At 41.3% G+C, this 20,590-nt stretch overlaps 1 protein-coding gene across 1 annotated transcript; it reads right to left on the bottom strand.

Annotated features, from left to right (window-relative positions):
- Nucleotides 1-1,955: 1,955 nt before the first annotated feature.
- SARS1 (seryl-tRNA synthetase 1) lies at nucleotides 1,956-20,547 on the bottom strand. Its single transcript, XM_030220429.1, has 11 exons — nucleotides 20,299-20,547; nucleotides 18,003-18,073; nucleotides 16,292-16,372; nucleotides 15,687-15,845; nucleotides 13,129-13,272; nucleotides 11,772-11,927; nucleotides 11,245-11,466; nucleotides 8,701-8,830; nucleotides 8,204-8,361; nucleotides 3,758-3,887; nucleotides 1,956-2,424 (listed from the first exon to the last, which is right to left on the bottom strand). Exons 1-11 carry the CDS (start codon nucleotides 20,432-20,434, stop codon nucleotides 2,273-2,275), a joined length of 1,539 nt encoding a protein of 512 aa, XP_030076289.1. The 5' UTR covers nucleotides 20,435-20,547; the 3' UTR covers nucleotides 1,956-2,272.
- Nucleotides 20,548-20,590: the final 43 nt, after the last annotated feature.

Below are 20,590 nucleotides of genomic sequence, written 5' to 3'. Positions count from 1 at the left end.
CAGTTTTGTAAAAGGAACCCAAGCGTGCATTAGCGCTTCATGCAGCTTAGCAAACCCTCCTGCTTACCTTGCAAGCCTTAGAAGATGGCACATTTCACATAGATCACTTACCCCACATAAGAATTGCCTCACTTGGTCAGACCAAAGATCCATCTAGTCCAGTACCCTGCTTCCAACAGGTGACCAAGTCACAAGTACCTGGCAAAATAGCAGTTAAGTAGCAAGATTCCATGTTACTGACCCCCAGGGATAAGCAGTAGCTTTCCCTGAATCTACTAACAGTTTATGGACTTTACCTCTACAAATGTATAAAAATAATTTTTTAAACCCAGTTATGCTAACTGCTTTTACCATATCTTGTGAAAATGAGTTCCAGAACTTGACGATGCTGTGAATGAAAAAAACATTTTCTCCTATGTAAGTTCATGGTGTGGCCCCTAATCTTTCGACCCCTATCATATCCCTCCTTCAGCCATCTCTTCCACAAGCTGAAAAACCTAACTTTTAGCATTTCCTAACGAGAGGGGTGCCATCTTCTTAATGATTTTGACCACCCTTCTTTGTACCTTTTCTAACTCTGCTATATCACTTTTGAGATACAGCCACTACAAATGAACAGAGGTCATACCATACAGCAACCAAGGTATTATAGTATTCATTTCTATTCTTTTCCTAGTAATTCCTAACATTAGTGTGTTTTTTTTTTTTTTTTTTTGGGGGGGGGGGTTGGTTGCCACCACACACCGAGCGGATTTCAATGTATTATCCACAATGATACCTGGCTCTGTTCCTTGGTTGATGATTCCTAATGTGGAACCTAGCATCATGTAGCTATAATTTGGGTTATTCTTCCCAATTTGAATCACTTTGCCATCAAATTTCATTTGCCAGCTGGACACCCAGTTTTCAGTATTGCCCTCAGTGTATGCAATTTAACAACTTTGAATATACTTTACACATACTTCAGAGGGGAAAAGAATGAACCAAGATTTTAAAAAGAAATGCTGGCATGTACTTCAGCCTAGCTTGTCCTACACTTTCTCCTTTTTCCCCTGCAGAGGGGTAGAGCAAGTTTGAAAGGAGGAGTTTTCCCAGAGGTAAACACCTACTTACCTATCAACATCCCTTTCTAAAATTGCCCTCTTAAAGAACAGCTGTGCTTGTTCGCTTTGTTAAAACTGGATTGTGCCTGTTTCCAACAGTGGCCAATCCAGGTCACAAATACCTGGCAAGATCCCAAAAAACCCCACAAAACATTCCATACTGCTTATCCCAGAAATAGTGGATTTTCCTCAAGTCCATTTAATAATGGTCTATGGACTTTTTCTTTAGGAAGCCATCCAAACCTTTTTTAAACTCTGCTAAGCTAACCGCCTTTACCACATTCTCTGGCAACAAATTCCAGAGTTTGTTTACACGTTAAGAAAAACTTTATCCGATTTGTTTTAAATTTACTACATTGTAGCTTCATCGCATGCCCCCTAATCCTAGTATTTTTGGAAAGCGTAAACAGACGCTTCACATCTACCCGTTCAACTCCACTCATTATTTTATGGGCCTCTATTATATTGCCCCCTCCGCTGCCTTTTCTCCAAGCTGAAGAGCCCTAGCCGCTTTAGCCTTTCCTCATAGGGAAGTCGTCCCATCCCCATCATCTTCGCCACCCTTCTCTGTACCTTTTCTAATTCCACTATATCTTTTTTTGAGATGCAGCAACCAGACATAGCAGCACATAGAAACAAGGAAAGAATGCCTTTCAAGTATAACATACAAAAGTATTATGTGATGATACAGATTTTCTGAGGGTTTAATCTACAGTCTACAGGCCGTATTCACTAAAGATGTTCCAACCAGACAAAAATTCCTTTTTTGAGTAAGGGACTGTGTGTGCCCACGTTTCCTCAACATAACCAACCACCGTCTTGCATAGTTTACAGGAATAAGACAGAAACCACTTGGCTAGATTTGGTTTATTATACAGCAGTCTTTTCAGTCACCAAATTAAAGTCCAAATGTCCAGGCCAAGATCATCCATGACAACACCATGAATGTGTAATACCTGTGCCTAAGTCACCTTTCCCTTTCCCTTCTTGATAACCTTAATGCTTTGTTTGGGAGCAGAGTGCTAGGCCAGTGGCTTGTTCCCTCTGATGTCCGTATAAGCCTCCAAAGGCTTGAACTCAAGAGAATTCCATGTGTCACCTACAAGCATAATTTACTAAGCAGAGTAAGTAAGGGAAGAGGGTGGGAAGGGGTTTGTGAAAAGGATCTTTCAGGCATCATTCACTTCCATGTTCTGCAGCTGGTTCTCCAGTCCCCCTGCACCTGTTTTCTTCTTGTTTCCCTCCTGCTGCTTTTTATGTTTCTTTGAAAGCTCCTGCTCAATGGGGGCAGGTTTCACGAATTTGATCATTTCTTTCAGATCTACAAAACAAAATCGGTTGTATAGTGAAGTGGCTAATTCACTCTTGGGGGTCCTGCAACTCAAACTATCTGTATACAATTCTTTGAACAATCGCAAAAGATAGAGCAAATAATAATGTCCTACAGAAAATGTCTAGATGTACTGCAATTCAGCTTTGACCCTTAAAGGGCCATTTCCCCATAATGTCTTCTCCTGACCCAAAATGGTAAATAATAGGCCAATAAGCAAATCTATGAAGGTCAATTTCTAACCTCAGTTACAGCATTATCCAATGTAAACATCACACACTAAGTGACATGGGAACATCCTTTTTTTTTTTTTAGTTCCAATATTTTTATTGTGTTTTATAAATGATAACAAATGGCTAAAATAAAGCAAATTTGCCAGCTTAACAAGTTAACAGTAACAAGCATCAGCATACATGTATGTTCAAGTTGGGGCAAGTCCGGGATTATTTCGATAACAGATCATAATCACAAGTCACAGGAGTAATACATAATTTCAATTCTGACAAAGGTTATTACGTAGTGGGTTTAGTAAAGGAGACCATATTTTGTTGTACTTAACAAGTGAGTTATGTTTTTCAGCCGCAGCATATTCATATTTAGCTAAAATACACACAGAATTCCACCATGATAAATAAGTTACTTTGTCAAGATCTTTCCAACAAAAGAAACGTGTTCTAAGGGCTTGATGTAACATTAAATCCAGTAAGTGTGCTTGATATTGGTCTATTGATGATTGTAACATTAGTGATCCACATATAACATGGGAACATCATGACCTTTGTAGGCATGTCATACCAGGCTTCCTGCACATGCTACAACTGCTGGCAAAATTTGTACTGCAGTAGAACTATACACACATCCAAAAAAAAAGATACCCCATGGCTGATATAACAAAGGGCAGCTCAATCCAGCCTGTCAATCAGATCACAAAAGAGAACACATGGACCAAGATCTTGAGGGTAGAAATGGACAAGCATCCCACGAGTTTATTTTACAGCAAGCTGTACAGAACAGTGAAGATAACAGAAAGGAAGGCTGCTACAGAGGACTCTAGCTCCACAGAAATATATTTGTAAACTCCGAAATAATTCCCAAACTGCACTCTCTAATGCCAGAAATGTTCTGTAATGTAGCTGTATTCCAGGGAAAACCCTACAAAAGCAAACCCAACTATGCTAAGGGCATCTTTTACTAATATTTTGCTAGTGATTCCCGGGGTGGCAAAGGCGACAGACCATTCATTTTCAATGGGCTGCCTCGCGGGAATCACTAGCGCAGTTTAGTAAAAGAGGCCTTAAGTGAGGAAGAACTGAAGATACCTTACCTGGAGGCATGAAATCGCGTAGCTTTTTGGGTACAACAATGCCGTCTTCCGTCTGGTAATTCTCCAGGATGGCACAAATTGCTCTTGTTGTGGCACACATCGTTGCATTTAACATGTGCACGAATTCCACCTGCAAAAACAAAATACACATCTGTTACTCAAATGTGAACAGTGGCCACTGCACCGGCTTATCCTGTAGAATCCTACACAGACAGACAATCATGGTGTCATATTCTGGGACCGCCTAGTGAATACTGGGCATCTCAAAAGCTGCATCTGATCTTTTTCACCCACTGTACAGCCGGGTCTCATTTTTGAAGAGACACGAGATCCAGCTATTTTAAACCATGCCAACCAAATAAAACTCATATTAGAATAAACACATTTCCATACTTAAAATCATGTATTGTGTCTTCAGTATACAAAAATTCAAATATGCATTTTTCTACATATTACATATATTGATGTGGCCCTCAGTAAACAAGTTGGGCAACTGCATGCTTGCTACACTGCAAAAATGAAAAGTGCTCATGCTGCACAGGCCTGATACACACACAGAGAAATGGGCAAATACAGGTCTTTGCTTTGTTCTCTACAGCCAACCAGGGGTCAATGAGACTGACCAGTGCCAGTAGATATAATCTTATACTTTCCAGCATGGCCACAGGGATCTACACAGCCGATGTTCAGGCAACAGCCCCAAGAGGTTTGGTAACTGTTTACATTATCAATAGAAATAAAACACGAAAAAGAAAATAAGATGATACCTTTTTTATTGGACATAAAAAGGTATCTTATTTTCTTTTTCATGTTTTATTTTATTTTATTTTTTGTTACATTTGTACCCCACGCTTTCCCACTCATGGCAGGCTCAATGCGGCAGGCAATGGCGGGTTAAGTGACTTGCCCAGAGTCACAAGGAGCTGCCTGTGCCGGGAATTGAACTCAGTTCCTCAGGACCAAAGTCCACCACCCTAACCACTAGGCCACTCCTCCTGTTGCTACTATTTGAGATTCTACATGGAATGTTGCTATTCCATTAGCAACATTCCATGTAGAAGTCGGCCCTTGCAGATCACCAATGTGGCCGCACAGGCTTCTGCTTCTGTGAGTCTGACGTCCTGCACGTACATGCAGGACGTCAGACTCACAGAAACAGAAGCCTGCGCAGCCTTCCACATGGAATGTTGCTAGTGGAATAGCAACATCCATGTAGAATCTCCAATAGTATCTATTTTATTTTGGTTACATTTGTACCCTGCGCTTTCCCACTCATGGCAGGCTCAATGCGGCTTACATGGGGCAATGGAGGGTTAAGTGACTTGCCCAGAGTCACAAGGAGCTGCCTGTGCCGGGAATTGAACTCAGTTCCTCAGTTCCCCAGGACCAAAGTCCACCACCCTAACCACTAGGCCACTCCTCCACTTATTTCTACTGATTACCTTTAAAAGTGGACTAACACGGCTACCACACCTGTTTACATTATAAAACTTAAAAACGGGGTGGGGGGGGCTGTTGGATCTTGGATTAAAATACTAGAACTTATACACTCATCTACCTGTATGGCAGAAAACCAAAATAGGAAGGCAATAAAAACCTGCCATGGTTAAGAAGCAAAAACCTACAGGTGCTCAAACATCTACAGCTGCTATATATCCTTCCAGTATGCATAGAAACACGGACAGTCTAGACCAGAGGTTGGGGATCCACAATCAATATGCATGCAAATCTATCTGAAAACCTGACTGGCTGGGTTGAGAATCACTGGTCTACAATGACTGGCCCATGTACACAGGCTCTAGGAAGAGGACCGCCAACATTTTCCCCAATAACATCCTACTGCAACAGAAACTTCTGCCTGAAATTTGAGACATTTCTGAGCTCTTTATTTTTCAACAGAACGGAGGTCCAGAACAGAGCTCGCAAAACAGTTGAGCTCTTAATTAATTAAACCCCAGAATTCACTGAGTCAACATATCCATGGCCTCAAAGACTACGTGAACATGTCAAGGTTGAATGAGGACACTCTGAATGCAAATCGTGAATTAACTAATCAAAAAACCCATTATACTAATGTATTTTCAAAGGTCAGACTAAAATGACTGCAAAATATTTTGAAACTATGTAAGGTGTCCTGTTTTTTTTTTTTTTTTCAGACACCATGCATCTACCATCATCTACTCTGTTGCAACGGGGACTTATTTCCTACAGAAACCCATTTCTTCTTTTTTACTTTTACTCTTCTCTATGGCTTTCTTTTTATAATTGATTGCACACTGCTGTAATGTTTAATGAATGGCGGCAGATGAGACCTTACAACAAACAAGCGTGCATGCAAAGATAGCTAAAACGTTTAACACAGTAACCCCCCACCCCCACAAAAAAAAATCAAATGAAGGGAAAAGCGCCTATACTGCTCACACCAGTACCAGAATTAAAATTTTGCTGCCCTGTGCAATAGTCCAACAGGCCCAAACATGTGGCTTCCCTTCGTAATGCACAAATTCAACTCAAAAATACAAAAGAACAGCAAACTCACCAACTGAGACTTCTGTTCTTGAGATGTGAAGGTGTGTTGTGTTGTGCTGGGCAGGGTAGGGCACCACACACAGGACTATGAGCTCATACACTCACAGTCCCACCCCTCCTGCCATAGCTCATGGCATATTTCTACAGACTGCTTACTGAATTCTCGGTGTGAATGATAATGTTATCACCATGTGATCGAAGGGAGGGAGCATGGTTTCTTATCTATTCTACCCCAATACAGCATGGGCAACGGCAGTTTTAAGTTATGCTAACTACTCCAGCGTATGTGTTCAACACAGTACCCTAATGAGTACACAAGAAATGCAGCCATGTCTACACAATCCCCAGCATCTATGCTAGGGATGATGCCTTCAGTTTTGTTTTGTTTTTTTTTTACATCTGTCCACCATCTTTAAAACACCTTTTACCAGCTAACAATTTCCAAAGTCTTGTCTTTGAAGGCCACCTATTACTCCCAAAGCATTATGGGTTACATTTTACAAAAACTGTAAACAGCACCATACTGACAAATTCAGTAAGGCTTCATCTAAAAGTCCATTAAAGAAGATCCAAAGGCTGAGTAACAATGATAACGTGTACAGCACTGTGTACATCTAGTAGCGCTATAGAAATGATTAGTAGTAGTAATGAAAAAAAAAACCAGGATTATTTTCACTGTCTCACTGAAAAAAATTTGATTAGGGTATTTTTGTGTTATAGGTTGGTGCCTGATCAAAAGAGGTTCAAATGCATTTGTGCTCCTGACCGTTTTAGGAGAATGGAGCAATTGGCACATTCAGATAAGACAACTGTCAATAAAACTTAAATGTATAGTGGTTTTAACAGATTGGAACTGGCAGATACTTCAAGTGACGCTGACTAGCTATAGTTAGAGACAGCATGCAGGGTTGAACTGATCGCTGGTCTGACCTAGTAAAATCACTACAGCTTTAATTTTTTGCAAAGCACCTTTTCATTGCTTAAGTGATAATATATTTACAGAACTGTTTATCACAGAATGCTGAACGTGTTGGTTACTTTGCTACAGATGCCTTCAATCCTCTGAATTAACCCAGCCAGAGTGGCCTATAGATGAACTCAACAGTTAATACACCTTTTTCAATCTGCTACTAAGAAATTAGGCAATATTAAACGTGGTCTGTTACTTTAGCGGGGGCTTATTACTTCAATGTCTAAATTATTATTATTTCCAGTGCTGGTTCACAATTTTCTTCACACTGGTGCAACATTATATTGAAACCTAAACTGAAGTCAAAATCGCTACTAACTGCATTTTTTAAAACTCAGAGCTTCAGCTGGCAACTCTTTTCACACACGGAACTCGCCTCCGTGATTTACCAAACTCTTCATCGGCTCTTTCACTGATTTTTACATTGTGCTTAAAAGCGCTCATTTATTATTTAGTGTGTTTTTAAAATGTTTTAATTAGAACTTATAAATAACTTATTAGAACGCCAACAGCACAATACAGGGGTAGGATGCTACTGATTTAGAGGACTTGCCCTTATGCAGCTTATACTGCAAAATATGGCCCGTGTCGGCATTTCTAAAGATAAGTCATTTATAAATTCTAATTAAAACATTTTAAAAACATGCTACATAATAAAATGAGAGCTTTTAAGCATAATGTAAACAAAAAAAGAGCCGATGAAGAGTTTGGTAAATCATGGAGGCAAGTTCCTTGTGTGAAAAGAGTTGCCAGCTGAGGCTCCGAGTTTCAAAAATTCAGTTAGTAGCGATTTTGACTTCAGTTTAGGTTTCAATATAATGTTACACCATTGTGAAGAAAATTGTGAACAGCGCTGGGAACAACAACTAGACACTAAGAAATCAGGCAACAGAAACCGAGTCCCTTTCTGAACAGGGATGGTTGAAGCTCACAGAAATACAACCTACTTTGTCCATCATCTTCTTGGTCTGTCCATAGCGGATCCGTAGCCGCCGGGCTTGGTAGTCTGTGCAGTTGGAGCAGGAAACCAACTCGCGGAAAGCAGCGGAACCTGGAAACCAGGCTTCCAAGTCCAGTTTCTTGCTAGCAGCATGGTTTAGTGAGCCTGTGATAGAATGAAAGACTTTTTAGCCAGTATACAATCTTGTGGGACAAAGTAAATCAGGCGCTCATATCACCCCCAAGGGAAAACATACTTACTTGTACTGTTATCAGAGAGCATCAGCTACAACTAGCTATGCTGACAGGTCATGTGACTAATTAACTCCCCATCCTACACTAACCCCCATGAATGGACAATTTCCAAAGCCTATTTTACATCGATAAGCACATTTTTGCCAGCATAAAATATTTTGAAATTTGATCCCTCTGACACATTATGGTATGGTGTTCCCCTACACTGAGAAAATATTGCATAAAAATATATTTCCAATTTGTTCCATACCTGAGACAATATTCACAATGCGATATGGAATTTCCAGTGACTGGTAGAACTCTTCTGCTGTCGTGATCATTTCCTCAAACATCTCCCAGGATTTGTTGTCATGAGGTGAGGCGTAAACAAACTGCTCAATCTACAGAGAAACAGAACGGACATATACTAAAAACAACCCAGCACAGTTATTCAGTGACTAATCTAAGCGCACCACTATTTTATAAGGCTGTATGCTTCAGAAGATAAGAAATCGCCACATTTACGCATCAAAAACAGCATCCTATTACTCTATCAGTTCTGGAGATAAAGAGAACTTTGCAGTTCGTGAAAAAAAAAAAAAAGAAGTTAAAATACACAAGCTGTTGAGACCACACAGCCCTCTGCCATCTTAACTAGCTTCCCCACTTCTCTCAGCTTTTGTATATATTCGTTCTTGTGCTAGACTTTTAGGTCCCTTTCAGTTTCAAGTTTAATAGTATTTGATATATCACCCAGTGGAAATCCTTCCATGCACTTATATATACATATCAAAATAGAAATAAATCAAGAAATAGAAGGAAAGTAGAAGTTACAATATTCATAAAAGAACAAGAAAAGTTAGATAGTCATAATCATGTTAAAAATCAGTCCAGCAAATGTGTCCTCCGAGACATCCCCCAGAGGCAGTGAAGGAGAGAGATAGCAAAGAGATATGGGAGTTAAGAAATGAATGCATCTTGAAAGGGGAAAATCGTCATTCTGGTTTTGAATTTCTGAAAGGAGCGCGCTGAACGAAGATAATGGGGAAGGGTATTCCATAGTGTACCGATCGAAAAGCTAACTTTTTTTCTCCTGTTTCAGCCACTTACTTTTCCTTTTATTTTCATGAAATGGTGCTGTTCAGGGCCTAATCTGAAAGTTGTCCTAACAGAGGCTTCAGGGCCTACCCAGTGTTTGCCAAAGGCTGCTGGGAGATATTACAAGTCTGATCCCTGGTGATATCAGGTAGACAGGATGTCTCTCACCTTTTGGGCTTAGTTTGCATGTCTTAGGACCAGTGTTCAAGTCTGGAATTAAGCCTCATGCCGTGAATTGTTCAGTACGCTTACACAAGCCTCTCAGGACAATTAAATAGCATAATTTTCTCATGCAAATCTATTTCACACAGCACTAGAACACTTTTCGTTGACCTCCAAGCATAAGGGGTACAGATGACAACTGAGGGTTAAAGTAAAATGAATGAGGGACATTAACTAGCTATTCATTTCTAAACCTTACAAAGTAAGGAGACTGAAAGCAGCAGTCTTTGAGAATGTTTTATCTTACTCATCAATTCAGCCCATCAGGTGCATCCATTGGTCCCAAGAATGAGAACCAGAAGGCTCTTACAAAAAAGGGCTTGGCCAGAGCCCCGATAGGCACTGCCAATGCCAAGTGCATCTGGCATGCCTGTTCCAGCTCCAATGCCCTCAACATTTCCATCATGGGAGATATAGATGTGTATTTTCAAAGCACTTAGACTTACAAAGTTACATAGAGGCATATTTTCAAAGCACTTAGCCTTCCAAAGTTCCATAGAAACCTATGGAACTTTGGAAGGCTAAGTGCTTTGAAAATATGCCTCATAGGAACCTATGGAACTTAGTAAGTCTAAGTGCTTTGAAAATGAGCCTCATACTATCCCATGTAGTTGTTCTATATCAATTACCAGAAGTGGTCTGTGAAAAACAAAAATGTTTCAGGATTTTTTGGCTGGGCATCTATGCTGTTTCAGCCACTTGCTATGTAGCATAGGTCTTAATTCACATAAGGCTTGTGGTGACCTCCCTTTTTAGGGAGACCCAGTCCTTGCTTCTTGTCTACATAAAAGGACAAAAAGGAAAAGGGATTTGATATTCCACCTTTCTGAGGTTACAATCAAAGCAGTTTACCTATTATATGCAGGTACTTATTTTGTACCTGGGGCAATGGAGGGTTAAATGACTTGCCCAGAGTTGCAAGGAGCTACAATGGGAATTGAACCTGGATCTCCTGGTTCTCAGGCCACTGCCCTAATAGTTAGGAATGGTGACTACACATCCCAAGAGTCAAACAATGTCTCTTTCTCTGTGCCTAGAAGACTCTCTTTATCAAGAACTCCAAGATCTCCACAAAGGAGGTCTTAGGATTGGTGACTCAACAAAAACAATCTCTCCGTTGAACATCCTTTTAAATTCTACCGTACCAAGTGATCCTTATGGCACATACCTCCCTCCCTCCTTCACGAAGATTACTTTTCCATTAGCTTAAACTGTTGGGGGTGACATGATGGAATTGTCTTTCATCTACCACTCCTTCATTTAGTCTAAACTTTTATCTGCATATGATCCGAGTCTCTCTCCTAGGACCACCAGTTCCGTAACAGACAGAGGGAGGCCATCATTACATAATAGAATGTGCCATGTACAGTCCCAGCACCTCTAGGAGCTACTGATCAAATGAAGAGCGCGTTCCACTTTTTCCACTCTTTCTACAGAGTTTTCCTAGCCTCTGGTTCATCAGCTACCGCACTGTCACTTCCCTAGTCTGCATTACCTTTTCAAACTGGTGGACACGGAAGATTCCCCTAGTATCACGGCCATGTGAGCCAACCTCCTGACGGAAACAGGTAGAGATTCCAGCATATCGAATGGGCAGGTCTTCTGGTTTCAGCCACTCGTCCCGATGCAGTGCTGCAATCGGCTGTTCTGAGGTGGCAATCAAGTACTTCTCATCAACTGAGCAGTCATCAGATTTCTCACTGCCTTTACCAATTACCTGGAAGACAATGGGAAGAGACACTGGATAACTGTTTTCTGTAAATTACACGTTAGCATAAGAAACATTTTTGTGGGTTAGCATAAGCACTTCAGTTAACGATAATCTACTTGCAAAGGACTTTCACACAAACAAAAATCATCATTGTTGCTCTATTAGGATTTCACTGACTATTTTGAACCTTTGGCCCGGAAATTAATGCAAGTATCCCAAAAAATTGGCAGCAAAGAAAAATGCCCGATACACAATAATTCTCTCTCAGTCTCCAACCCAAACTATTCTGTTTTGTCTTTGCCCCGTCTCACCTTATAAAGTTCCTCATCAAACTGGCTGAGTTGTGCCACCTCCTGCATGACCTCCTTCCTCATGAAGAAAGGAGTATAAATTGGTGTATAACCTCTCCTATTCAAGGACTGCAGAGCATACTGGATCAGGGCTTGTTCCAGGAAAACCAGGGGACCCTATGAGAGAAGTGAGGATGTTATTGAATGACATGACACAGCAGAGTAAATCAAAGCACAGGGCTACAACTCAGGAGACATACAAATTCTAATCCTCGTTCTAACAACAACTCTCTCAGTGATTTTAAGTCAGTCACTTCACCTCCCTCTGCCTAAGTTAAAACGCCAGTTCTGCTCCAAACAATCACTTGTCTAAAAGTCAGAAGAACTATAACTGGATGGCAACACTGTTCTGATCCTCTTCTCTCCTTTTCAAAGTTCTCAAGTTCAAAAAATAAGAATTAGGCTAAGCAACACAGAGCTAGCCACATTAGATTTCAGAAATACTGTAGCTGGATCAGCCTGGTGGTTCAGTATAGGTGCGTGCGCTGCCACATGGGAAACCCATGTTTCATTCCCAGTCCAGAAGTACATCCTTGAGAGGGAGTCTCAGTCACAGCCACACAACTGCAGGGTTTCAGAAGGAACAACAGTGGATGGTAACCAGTAGAGGATCTTAGTTTACTTTACAGAGCAGCTCAATAGCACAGCGAGGTGGTTTACAAAAGCTAACGAAAGACAGAGATAAAAAAGAAGAGACACCACCAGCGACCTTTGCTCCCAACTCCACCAGGCTCAACGTATGCACCAGAGCTGCCCAAATAACTGAGTAAATAACAGTTTCTAGGTGAGGATTAAAGCAGACCCTGTTGTCCTCACTCCTTAGAGAATGGAACAAGAATTTCAAAATGAAGGGGTGGCAGGTTGAGTGAATTCCAACTAAATTTGGGCAGCGGAGGGTAAAAAGAGTCAAACTGCTTATACAGATCACTCTGGTGCCAGGGCGTTGTTGCAAAGAATGGGCTTAGTAAGTTGGCAGAAGACACAAAAATGGAGGAGGGGGAGCAATGAATGCTCAAAATTCTGGACTTAGCCCTGGTTCCAAACTGAAAGATGAAAAGCAGAAAAAAAAAAGTGCCACATCTCCATAATATTTGTGATCATGCTGAAAGGAAAGATACAACTTAATTCAAAATCCCATCTCTTTATTGCTCCAAATTTAACAGAGGAACACCTCATTCACATATAGTTAACCTAAAAGCCAAAGTTCAAGTCACCCCAACTCTAAATTTCATGCACTAAACACTGTGACTGCTCATTTTGTCTTCCTGAACCTGCATATTCCCTGGAGGAAGGTCTGAAACCTCAGGATCTCTCTCACCTTAAGAAAGTAACCTCTGCTTCCAGCTACAATAGCTCCCTTCTCTCCTTCATAACCGTCCACCATCACCACAAGGTCAACGTGGGAGTACTTCTTCTGTGTGGTGCAGTCTCCCCAGGTCTTCTCCACTTTATTATCATTGTCCTGGAAACAAGAGGGACAGCAGACAGTAGAAAAAGCAAACCAGCAACATATTACCAAGAGTTCCCAAGGAAGAATAATTACTTATCTCAAATATCCATTTTCTGACAACAGCAGTTCAATGAAGGCACACAAAGGGAACATGTTATGTGTCTGAAATGAACAGAGAGCTTTCTAGAAAGCAAGTGACTGCCAGCCCAAATACCTTTCAGCTCCCATATAGTTAATCCCAAAAGTGGAGAGGAAGGAAGCTCCAGTAAGATAAGGTATTTAGAATAGCTATTTCATCCACCCCGGAAGGTGTGGGTGACATGAGAAAGGACCTAGCAAAGCTTGAGGAATGGTCCAATAATTGGCAACTAAGATTTAATGCTAAAAAATGCAGGGTCATGCACTTGGGTCACAGTTCAATATAGGGGGTGAGTGGTGGAGTAGCCTAGTGGTTAGTGCAGTGGACTTTGATCCTGGGGAACTGAGTTCGAGTCCCACTACAAGCTCCTTGTGACTCTGGGCAAGTCACTTAACCCTCCATTGCCCCTGGTACAAAATAAGTACCTGAATATATGTAAACTGCTTTGAATGCAGTTGCAAAAACCTCAGAAAGGCGGTATATCAAGTCCCATTTCCCTTTCCCTATTTGAAATTCTACATGGACTGCTGCTACTATTTGAGATTCTACACAGAATGTTGCTAGTGGAGGAATAGCCTAGTAGTTAGTGCAGTAGACTTTGCTCCTGGGGAACTGAGTTCGATTCCCACTACAAGCTCCTTGTGACTCTGGGCAAGTCACTTAACCCTCCATTGCCCCTGGTACAAAATAAGGACCTGAATATATGTAAACCACTTTGAATGTAGTTGCAAAAACCTCAGAAAGGCAGTATATCAAGTCCCATTTCCCTTTCCCCATTTCCCTTATGACATCACAATATCAGAAGTGAGCCAAGTATCGGGCAATCAAGCCATTGTGACATCACTGATGAGGTTGGCTCTTATTGGTGGAATGAGTGGAGGAGTAGCCTAGTGGTTAGTGCAGTGGACTTTGATCCTGGGGAACTGAGTTCGATTCCCACTGCAGCTCCTTGTGACTCTGGGCAAGTCACTTAATCCTCCATTGCCCCTGGTACAAAATAAGTACCTGAATATATGTAAGCCGCTTTGAATGTAGTTGCAAAAAACCTCAGAAAGGCGGTATATCAAGTCCAATTTCCCATCTCTGTAAAAAGCAAGAGCAGGACTTGGGGGTAATTGTGTCTGATGACCTTAAAGTTTCCGAACAGGTAGAAAAAGCGACGCCAAAAGGATGCTTGGGTGCATAAGGAGAGGGATGACCAGCAGGAACAAAGAGGTGATAGTGCCATTGTATAAGTCTCTGGTGAGGCCCCATTTAGAGTATTGTGTGCAATTCTGGAGACCGCACCTAAGGAAGGATGTAAACAGGATGGAGTCAGTCCAAAGAGCGGCTACGAAACTGGTTAAGTGGTCTTGGCCATAAAATATATAGGGACAGGCTTATGAGCCTCAACATGTATACGCTGGAAGAGAGCAGGGACAGAGGAGACATGATAGAGATATTTATATATCTCAGGGGCATTAAAGTACAAGAAGTGAGCCTTTTTCAAATGAAGGAAAACTCTGGAACGAGGGAGCCTATGATGAAGCTAAGAGGAAACACGCTTAGGAGAAATCTAAGAAAGTACTCGTTCACGGAAAGGGTGGTGGAAGTTTGGAATGGCCTCCTTGGGGATGTTGTGGAGACAAGGACTATGTCAGATAAAGTGTGGAACAGGCACGTGGGATCCCTTAGGGAAAGGAAGAGTTAGTGGTTACGGAGGATGAGCAGACTGGATGGGCCATTTGGCCTTTATCTGCCATCATGTTTCTAGAAAAAGGATCTTATAGGACAAGAACAGAGGTGCATCTGGTTGACGGTTAGCTGCTAGCATGAGACCGTTACCAGGTTCTGGAACAGCAATAACTTCTGCCATTTTTCTGGAGTGATTTAGAGCAGTGTTTCCCAAGTCCAATCCTGGAGTACCCCTTTTTGAATCTGTACAGACTTATTTTTAAGCATTTGAGATGTTTATATTTGTGCAGACTCCTAAAGAATGCACTTTTCAGTGTCAAAACATGGTACTGTGTTGAGTCATCCTTGCTTAAAGTTTTCAATTGATATTGAGGGTCTTTGAACTGTTTTGAAGAGCCTGATTCTGTTCCCACTCTTCATTTTATTGTGTGATTCTTCGTGGGACATTGGTGTTTCTACTGCTGATTAGCATCTATTACATGTCTGTGTAAAACTTTAAGAAATATTATTAGGTATATCAGTAAAACCAACAGGAAAATCATTAGTTGTTCCAAGGATTGGGAATTCCATTTCACTTTCCCTCATTCCATTAAAGGATCCCCGCTGCCCTTACCTCATCATTGCTGATGGGCACAGATGGATGGAGGAGGTTCCCGATTTCCCGAAGGTTTTCAAAGCGCTTGGCTTCCAGCTTCACTCTCTCAGCATCACATTTCAGGATGGCCTCATCAATTAGAACACGAATCTTTTTAATCTGAGTCACTGTCAAAGCCTGGAACAGCAAGGACAAACTTTCTTGTCAAAGCCAACAGACCCCACCCATTACACAAATAAACACATGTTGCATCCATTTTCCAGCACTCATATGGGATGAGATGGACCCCCGCCAACAGCACTTGTGCTCACATGAGAATAGACAAATGCCATCAACCCACTGCTCATGGGGGACTGGGTGAATGCCCACCAGTCATACCTCAGACTACTCAAGGGAGATGAGTGTGAACAAGCATTTATAGCACAACAAAGGCTTGAACCATCTGAGAAAGAGTTGCAAAAAAGTTACTTACTACATGATCCTGCTGCCATAAAGGAGTTCTTTAGTACTCCAAACAGCACAGTCTCCCAGACCAAATGTAGTTAAAAGCCCTTATCCCCTTTCAGATGAAGGCACTTGCTCAGTTCTTATGTCACTGATGCAGCTGCTGCCTTGTTACTTACGCTGAGAATTTCTGTAGTGAGCTCCTCGAGGTTCTGGGCAGCCTCTGGGATTGTTTCATCATCCCCCACAGGTTCTTTTTTCTGTAAAGACAAGAACCAAATAAACCTTCTGATGGAAAGCCGCCTTTTTCTCAGGTTAAAAATAACCAGTTTCCTTTGTCATTCAGCGGCTTTTTGAAAAATGACCCCTATATTACAAAGTTGATGCTATTTGCGAGTTGCAAAACCAAATTGTTCCATAGGATGAAACAATCAACTGAGATGTTGTTACAAGGCAGCACATCAGTATGTGACAGGTCCAAATATGCAAAAATGAATAAGATAAAGACATCTGTATCTACAGATGGATAAATTCATCTATCTGTAGATACTTTCAGAATCCCCTAGCTTTGCAAAGATTACTGAATAATCCTTCCTTGTGTGCCATTTACCTCATAGACTCTTTAAAGGCTGTGATAGCTTTTACTGGACCAACATAAAAATGAGCAAAGTACATGAGTTTTGGAGATCATATAGGTCTCTTCTTCAGATGCGACTTTTGTTGCATGTTTTGCCATAAGATCAGCGAATGAGCTACACCGAGGAATCCTAGCCCACGGTTAAAGCTTTAAAGTAAACATTGCCAAATGCAAAAATCATCAGTCTCCTGGCATCTTGGAACTGCTCCTTTCTTTCAGAAGAAATCTCTTTTATTTTTACTACAAGTCTAAAAACATAAATCTACAACACTGCTGTGAATTACATTCTTAAATGTGTCTGTTATCTTGCAACAAAAGTTTGTTCATTAGAGGAAAGCATTCCCTTCTGAAAACTTCTCTGCAACCCACAGAAGTGACGCTACAGTCTGCCCCCTATATGGCACCAGCATGAACCTTCTATAAAAAGGTTTTCTTCTTGGACTTCCAGGTACAGAATGACACGGGGACCCACAGTCCCTGCGGGGATGGGGACAAACTTTGTCCAAATCATTTTCTACTTTGAAGCCTGTCAATAAACTGGGCTGTTATTTATGTTTGAGTAATGCAGACAACGATATTTAGATTTTTTTGGAAAAACAAGCAAACATGCTGGCCACAACTAGCAAATTTTGCATGGGGGGTCCTGTACATCCTGCTACCAGCACATCTTCTATTGCAGGAAGGACTGTGGAAGTCAGGAGAGCTAGACTGAATTCTGAGATTGTAGAGGACTTCTTCTTCATCCACAGATGAAAAATTCATAACATTTTTCCCCTGCTAGGGCATACAGAACGGGTTGCATTTTGTACCCCTGGGCATTTTAACAGGGTGGATTAGGATCCTTGGGGCTATTGTTGGAGTTGGAAGGGAAGAGGGTGGTGGTGAAGAAGGTTATTATTGTTTTCTATTTGTAATTTATACACAATAGTTGAACAGCATATTGTTCCTTTTTATACTTTAATAAAAAGATTTTAATATAAAATCATAATTACTCGAAGCTTCTGCAGATGAGGATAGAGCCCATGGGGATAGGGTGGGGGCGGAAATAGGGCCTGCGGGGATGGAGACAGAACCTGTGGGGATGGGGTAGGAACAAAGGGAGAACCCACTGGGACAAGCTTTGTCCCCGTGTCATTCTCTACTTCCAGGCTCCACTGTTTGACACAGAGAAGCTGCTCTTTAATTCTCAAGCACTCCACTTCATTACACTGTAGCTAGAACACACACACACTCTTTGGATGCTTCTGTCTTACCTTCATTTTTTCCCCTATTGTTTTGCTGCATAGATTCTTCAGTTTGTTCAGGTTGTCTGTCTGAAATCTGCCTAAAACCAAGCATAAGACATACGCATAAGACACATGTAGCACTTTAAGTACAGCGCAGTAAATTAAATGTTTACTGCCAAGAGGGCCAATGCCCTGTACCTTATCACTGAAGCAAACTTTCCAATACAATATGAACTGAATCACTGTTAACACACCATTTCGGGATCTTCCAAAACCTTGCTGGGGATGAGAATGGGAATACGCACAGATAATTTGTGTTTACTCTTTGTATGACACTTTTACCAACTACGGACTCTGCTTCAGGGGAAGCAGGAGATAATGAACTGGGCATTATTTCCCTAAATACACTGAAAATCTTTGTTTAAAGAAATGTCTCCCAAAAGGCAACACAGGTCACTGACATATTATCCATCCGTTCCTTCCATTTTGTTCAATAAAACGGTCTATTTACTGAGGTGCAATAAGGTTTGCTGCCTAACGCACATTAACTGCAAATATTAGGTGCAAAATCTCTGTGGTAACTGTTGAGGTATTTCCTGGACTTCTGAGACAGAAGTTGTGCCCTAACGCAAGGCAAAGTTCGCTGCCATGTGTTAATGGCATAACCAATAATGTCGAATAGCAGTTAGTTACACCTTGTAAGATAGTGTTAAGTGTGCTGCGTTATCTGTCATGTTAACATGCAGTAACAATCTCCACGTTAACAGCAAGATGCACTCCATACGAATCCCACATCCCAGACTGTGATTTCTAAGTTAGCCATTTCATGCACGAATTAATGAGCACTAACATTAATTATCTGCCGCATCAAACAGCTAATGCAGATGGAAAGCAGGTCCCTAAAACAAACCTATAGAGGTTGGTACATACCACATTACAGCATTCTTTACAATACACAATGAATAATCAACAATAACATATACCGTATACAGATCTTGTACTTGCTGTACATATAATTTAATTTGCAACAAAACAGAATGCTCATACTTTGCCTATAAGGATTTTCAACTTAAACAATTACTTCAATATACTGTAACACAGAAAAGCAATGTCGATCTTTCCCTTGCTCAGCAAGCGGATGAGTTCCTGCTGACCCTGCTTTGCAGGATGCACAGAACCTCCCTCCATGCTGCCTTGTCTCGGAGTTGCATCAGACTAATTAAAGCAAACCTCAGCTAAAGCAACCAATAGGAAGCTAGAAGCTAACTGCATCCTGCCAAACAGTGTCTACCTACGGCTCCTAGCTGTCACCAGCTCATTCATTTTTAGATCTTTGGAATTGTTCTAAAGCCCTCAGACTCACACATATTGCAACATTTAGAAACACCTAAGGCAGAAGCTACTCTCCTACTGAGAGCGATGCAGTAAGGGAAATATATATATAAACAACAATTCAGGGGAAAAAAAGAAAATCTCCCTTCTAAATAGGAAAGTTGGCATATTTGTAATTCAGAAGGCTTCTTTGGTACTAAACCCCTTTCTCTTGTCCCTAATCACTAATTTCATTTTGCCCTTTTCCATGTTTCCTTGCCCATTTCTTGTAAAATCAGTCATTGTTGCTCAAAATTGGTTTGGAATATGAATTTCATTTTCTTTGTGATTTCAGAGTTAAAAATAAAAATCTACCTGTACATTAATTTGATGGCCTATTAAAAATGATGGCACATTTTGAGCCTGCCACTAGAATGAAACCAGTCTTAAAATATGCCATCATATATAAGAAACTTCAATTTAAAAGAAACAAGGTAAATAAAAAGTGACTATTTAGACAAACCAGATTTAAAAACGTTTATTTTCATAAAAATCTAACTAGCTCAAAAATGATAATAAGAACCATAACTTCTAATTATATTCTGTAAACACATTTGCTAAGAAAAATATGCGGAGATGTGAACCATTTGACCTGATTAACCCTTCCGTCTCTCCATAGAAGTGAAAAAAAAAATAGCTCAATGAATAGAGAATCTGGGGGGCCAATCTAGATCTGGGCTAGGAGGTACAGCATAAATGCAAGAATAAGAGAGGAACAGAAATTTAAAAAAAAAGGGGGGGGGGGGGGAAGGAATAACAGAACATATTCCACCAATCTTGAGGAATGTGTCCGATTCTGAAGACAACCTTCACCGATTTCTGAGATCTACTTAGAAAATTATAGACGGTGAAAACCTCCCAGGACAGCAAGTCATAAGAGGCACCGCCCGCTCTCGGAACACTATCATGTCATCGGTACCCCGTTCTTCCCCACACCCTCTTCCAGCCTCACATTTTCGCCACTCTCCATCCGCCTGCACCAGCCGGTCCACCAGCGTCACGTCTTTGAAGCGCTTGGCCTGTGTCTCGCGCACTCTCTCCGGGTCGCCGCCCTTGTCTACGCGGAAGAGATCCAGATCCAGCACCATGGCGACGGTTCGAGCTGATGGAAAAGGCTGGCAAGTGGCAAACTGCGCGCGAGCCTTCACCAGCCGCCGTACACACACGCCGCACAAGTGGTAAAAGAGAGAAGGGGGTAGTACGCAGGCGCAACAAACCTAGACACCTCCCTCCTACCGTCTACT

The sequence above is a fragment of the Microcaecilia unicolor genome, chromosome 12 (genome assembly GCF_901765095.1).
Source record: "Microcaecilia unicolor chromosome 12, aMicUni1.1, whole genome shotgun sequence".
Classification (NCBI taxonomy): domain Eukaryota; kingdom Metazoa; phylum Chordata; class Amphibia; order Gymnophiona; family Siphonopidae; genus Microcaecilia; species Microcaecilia unicolor.
Note: the sequence above shows the minus strand (reverse complement) of the source record. Positions and strands in the feature narration are given on the sequence as shown.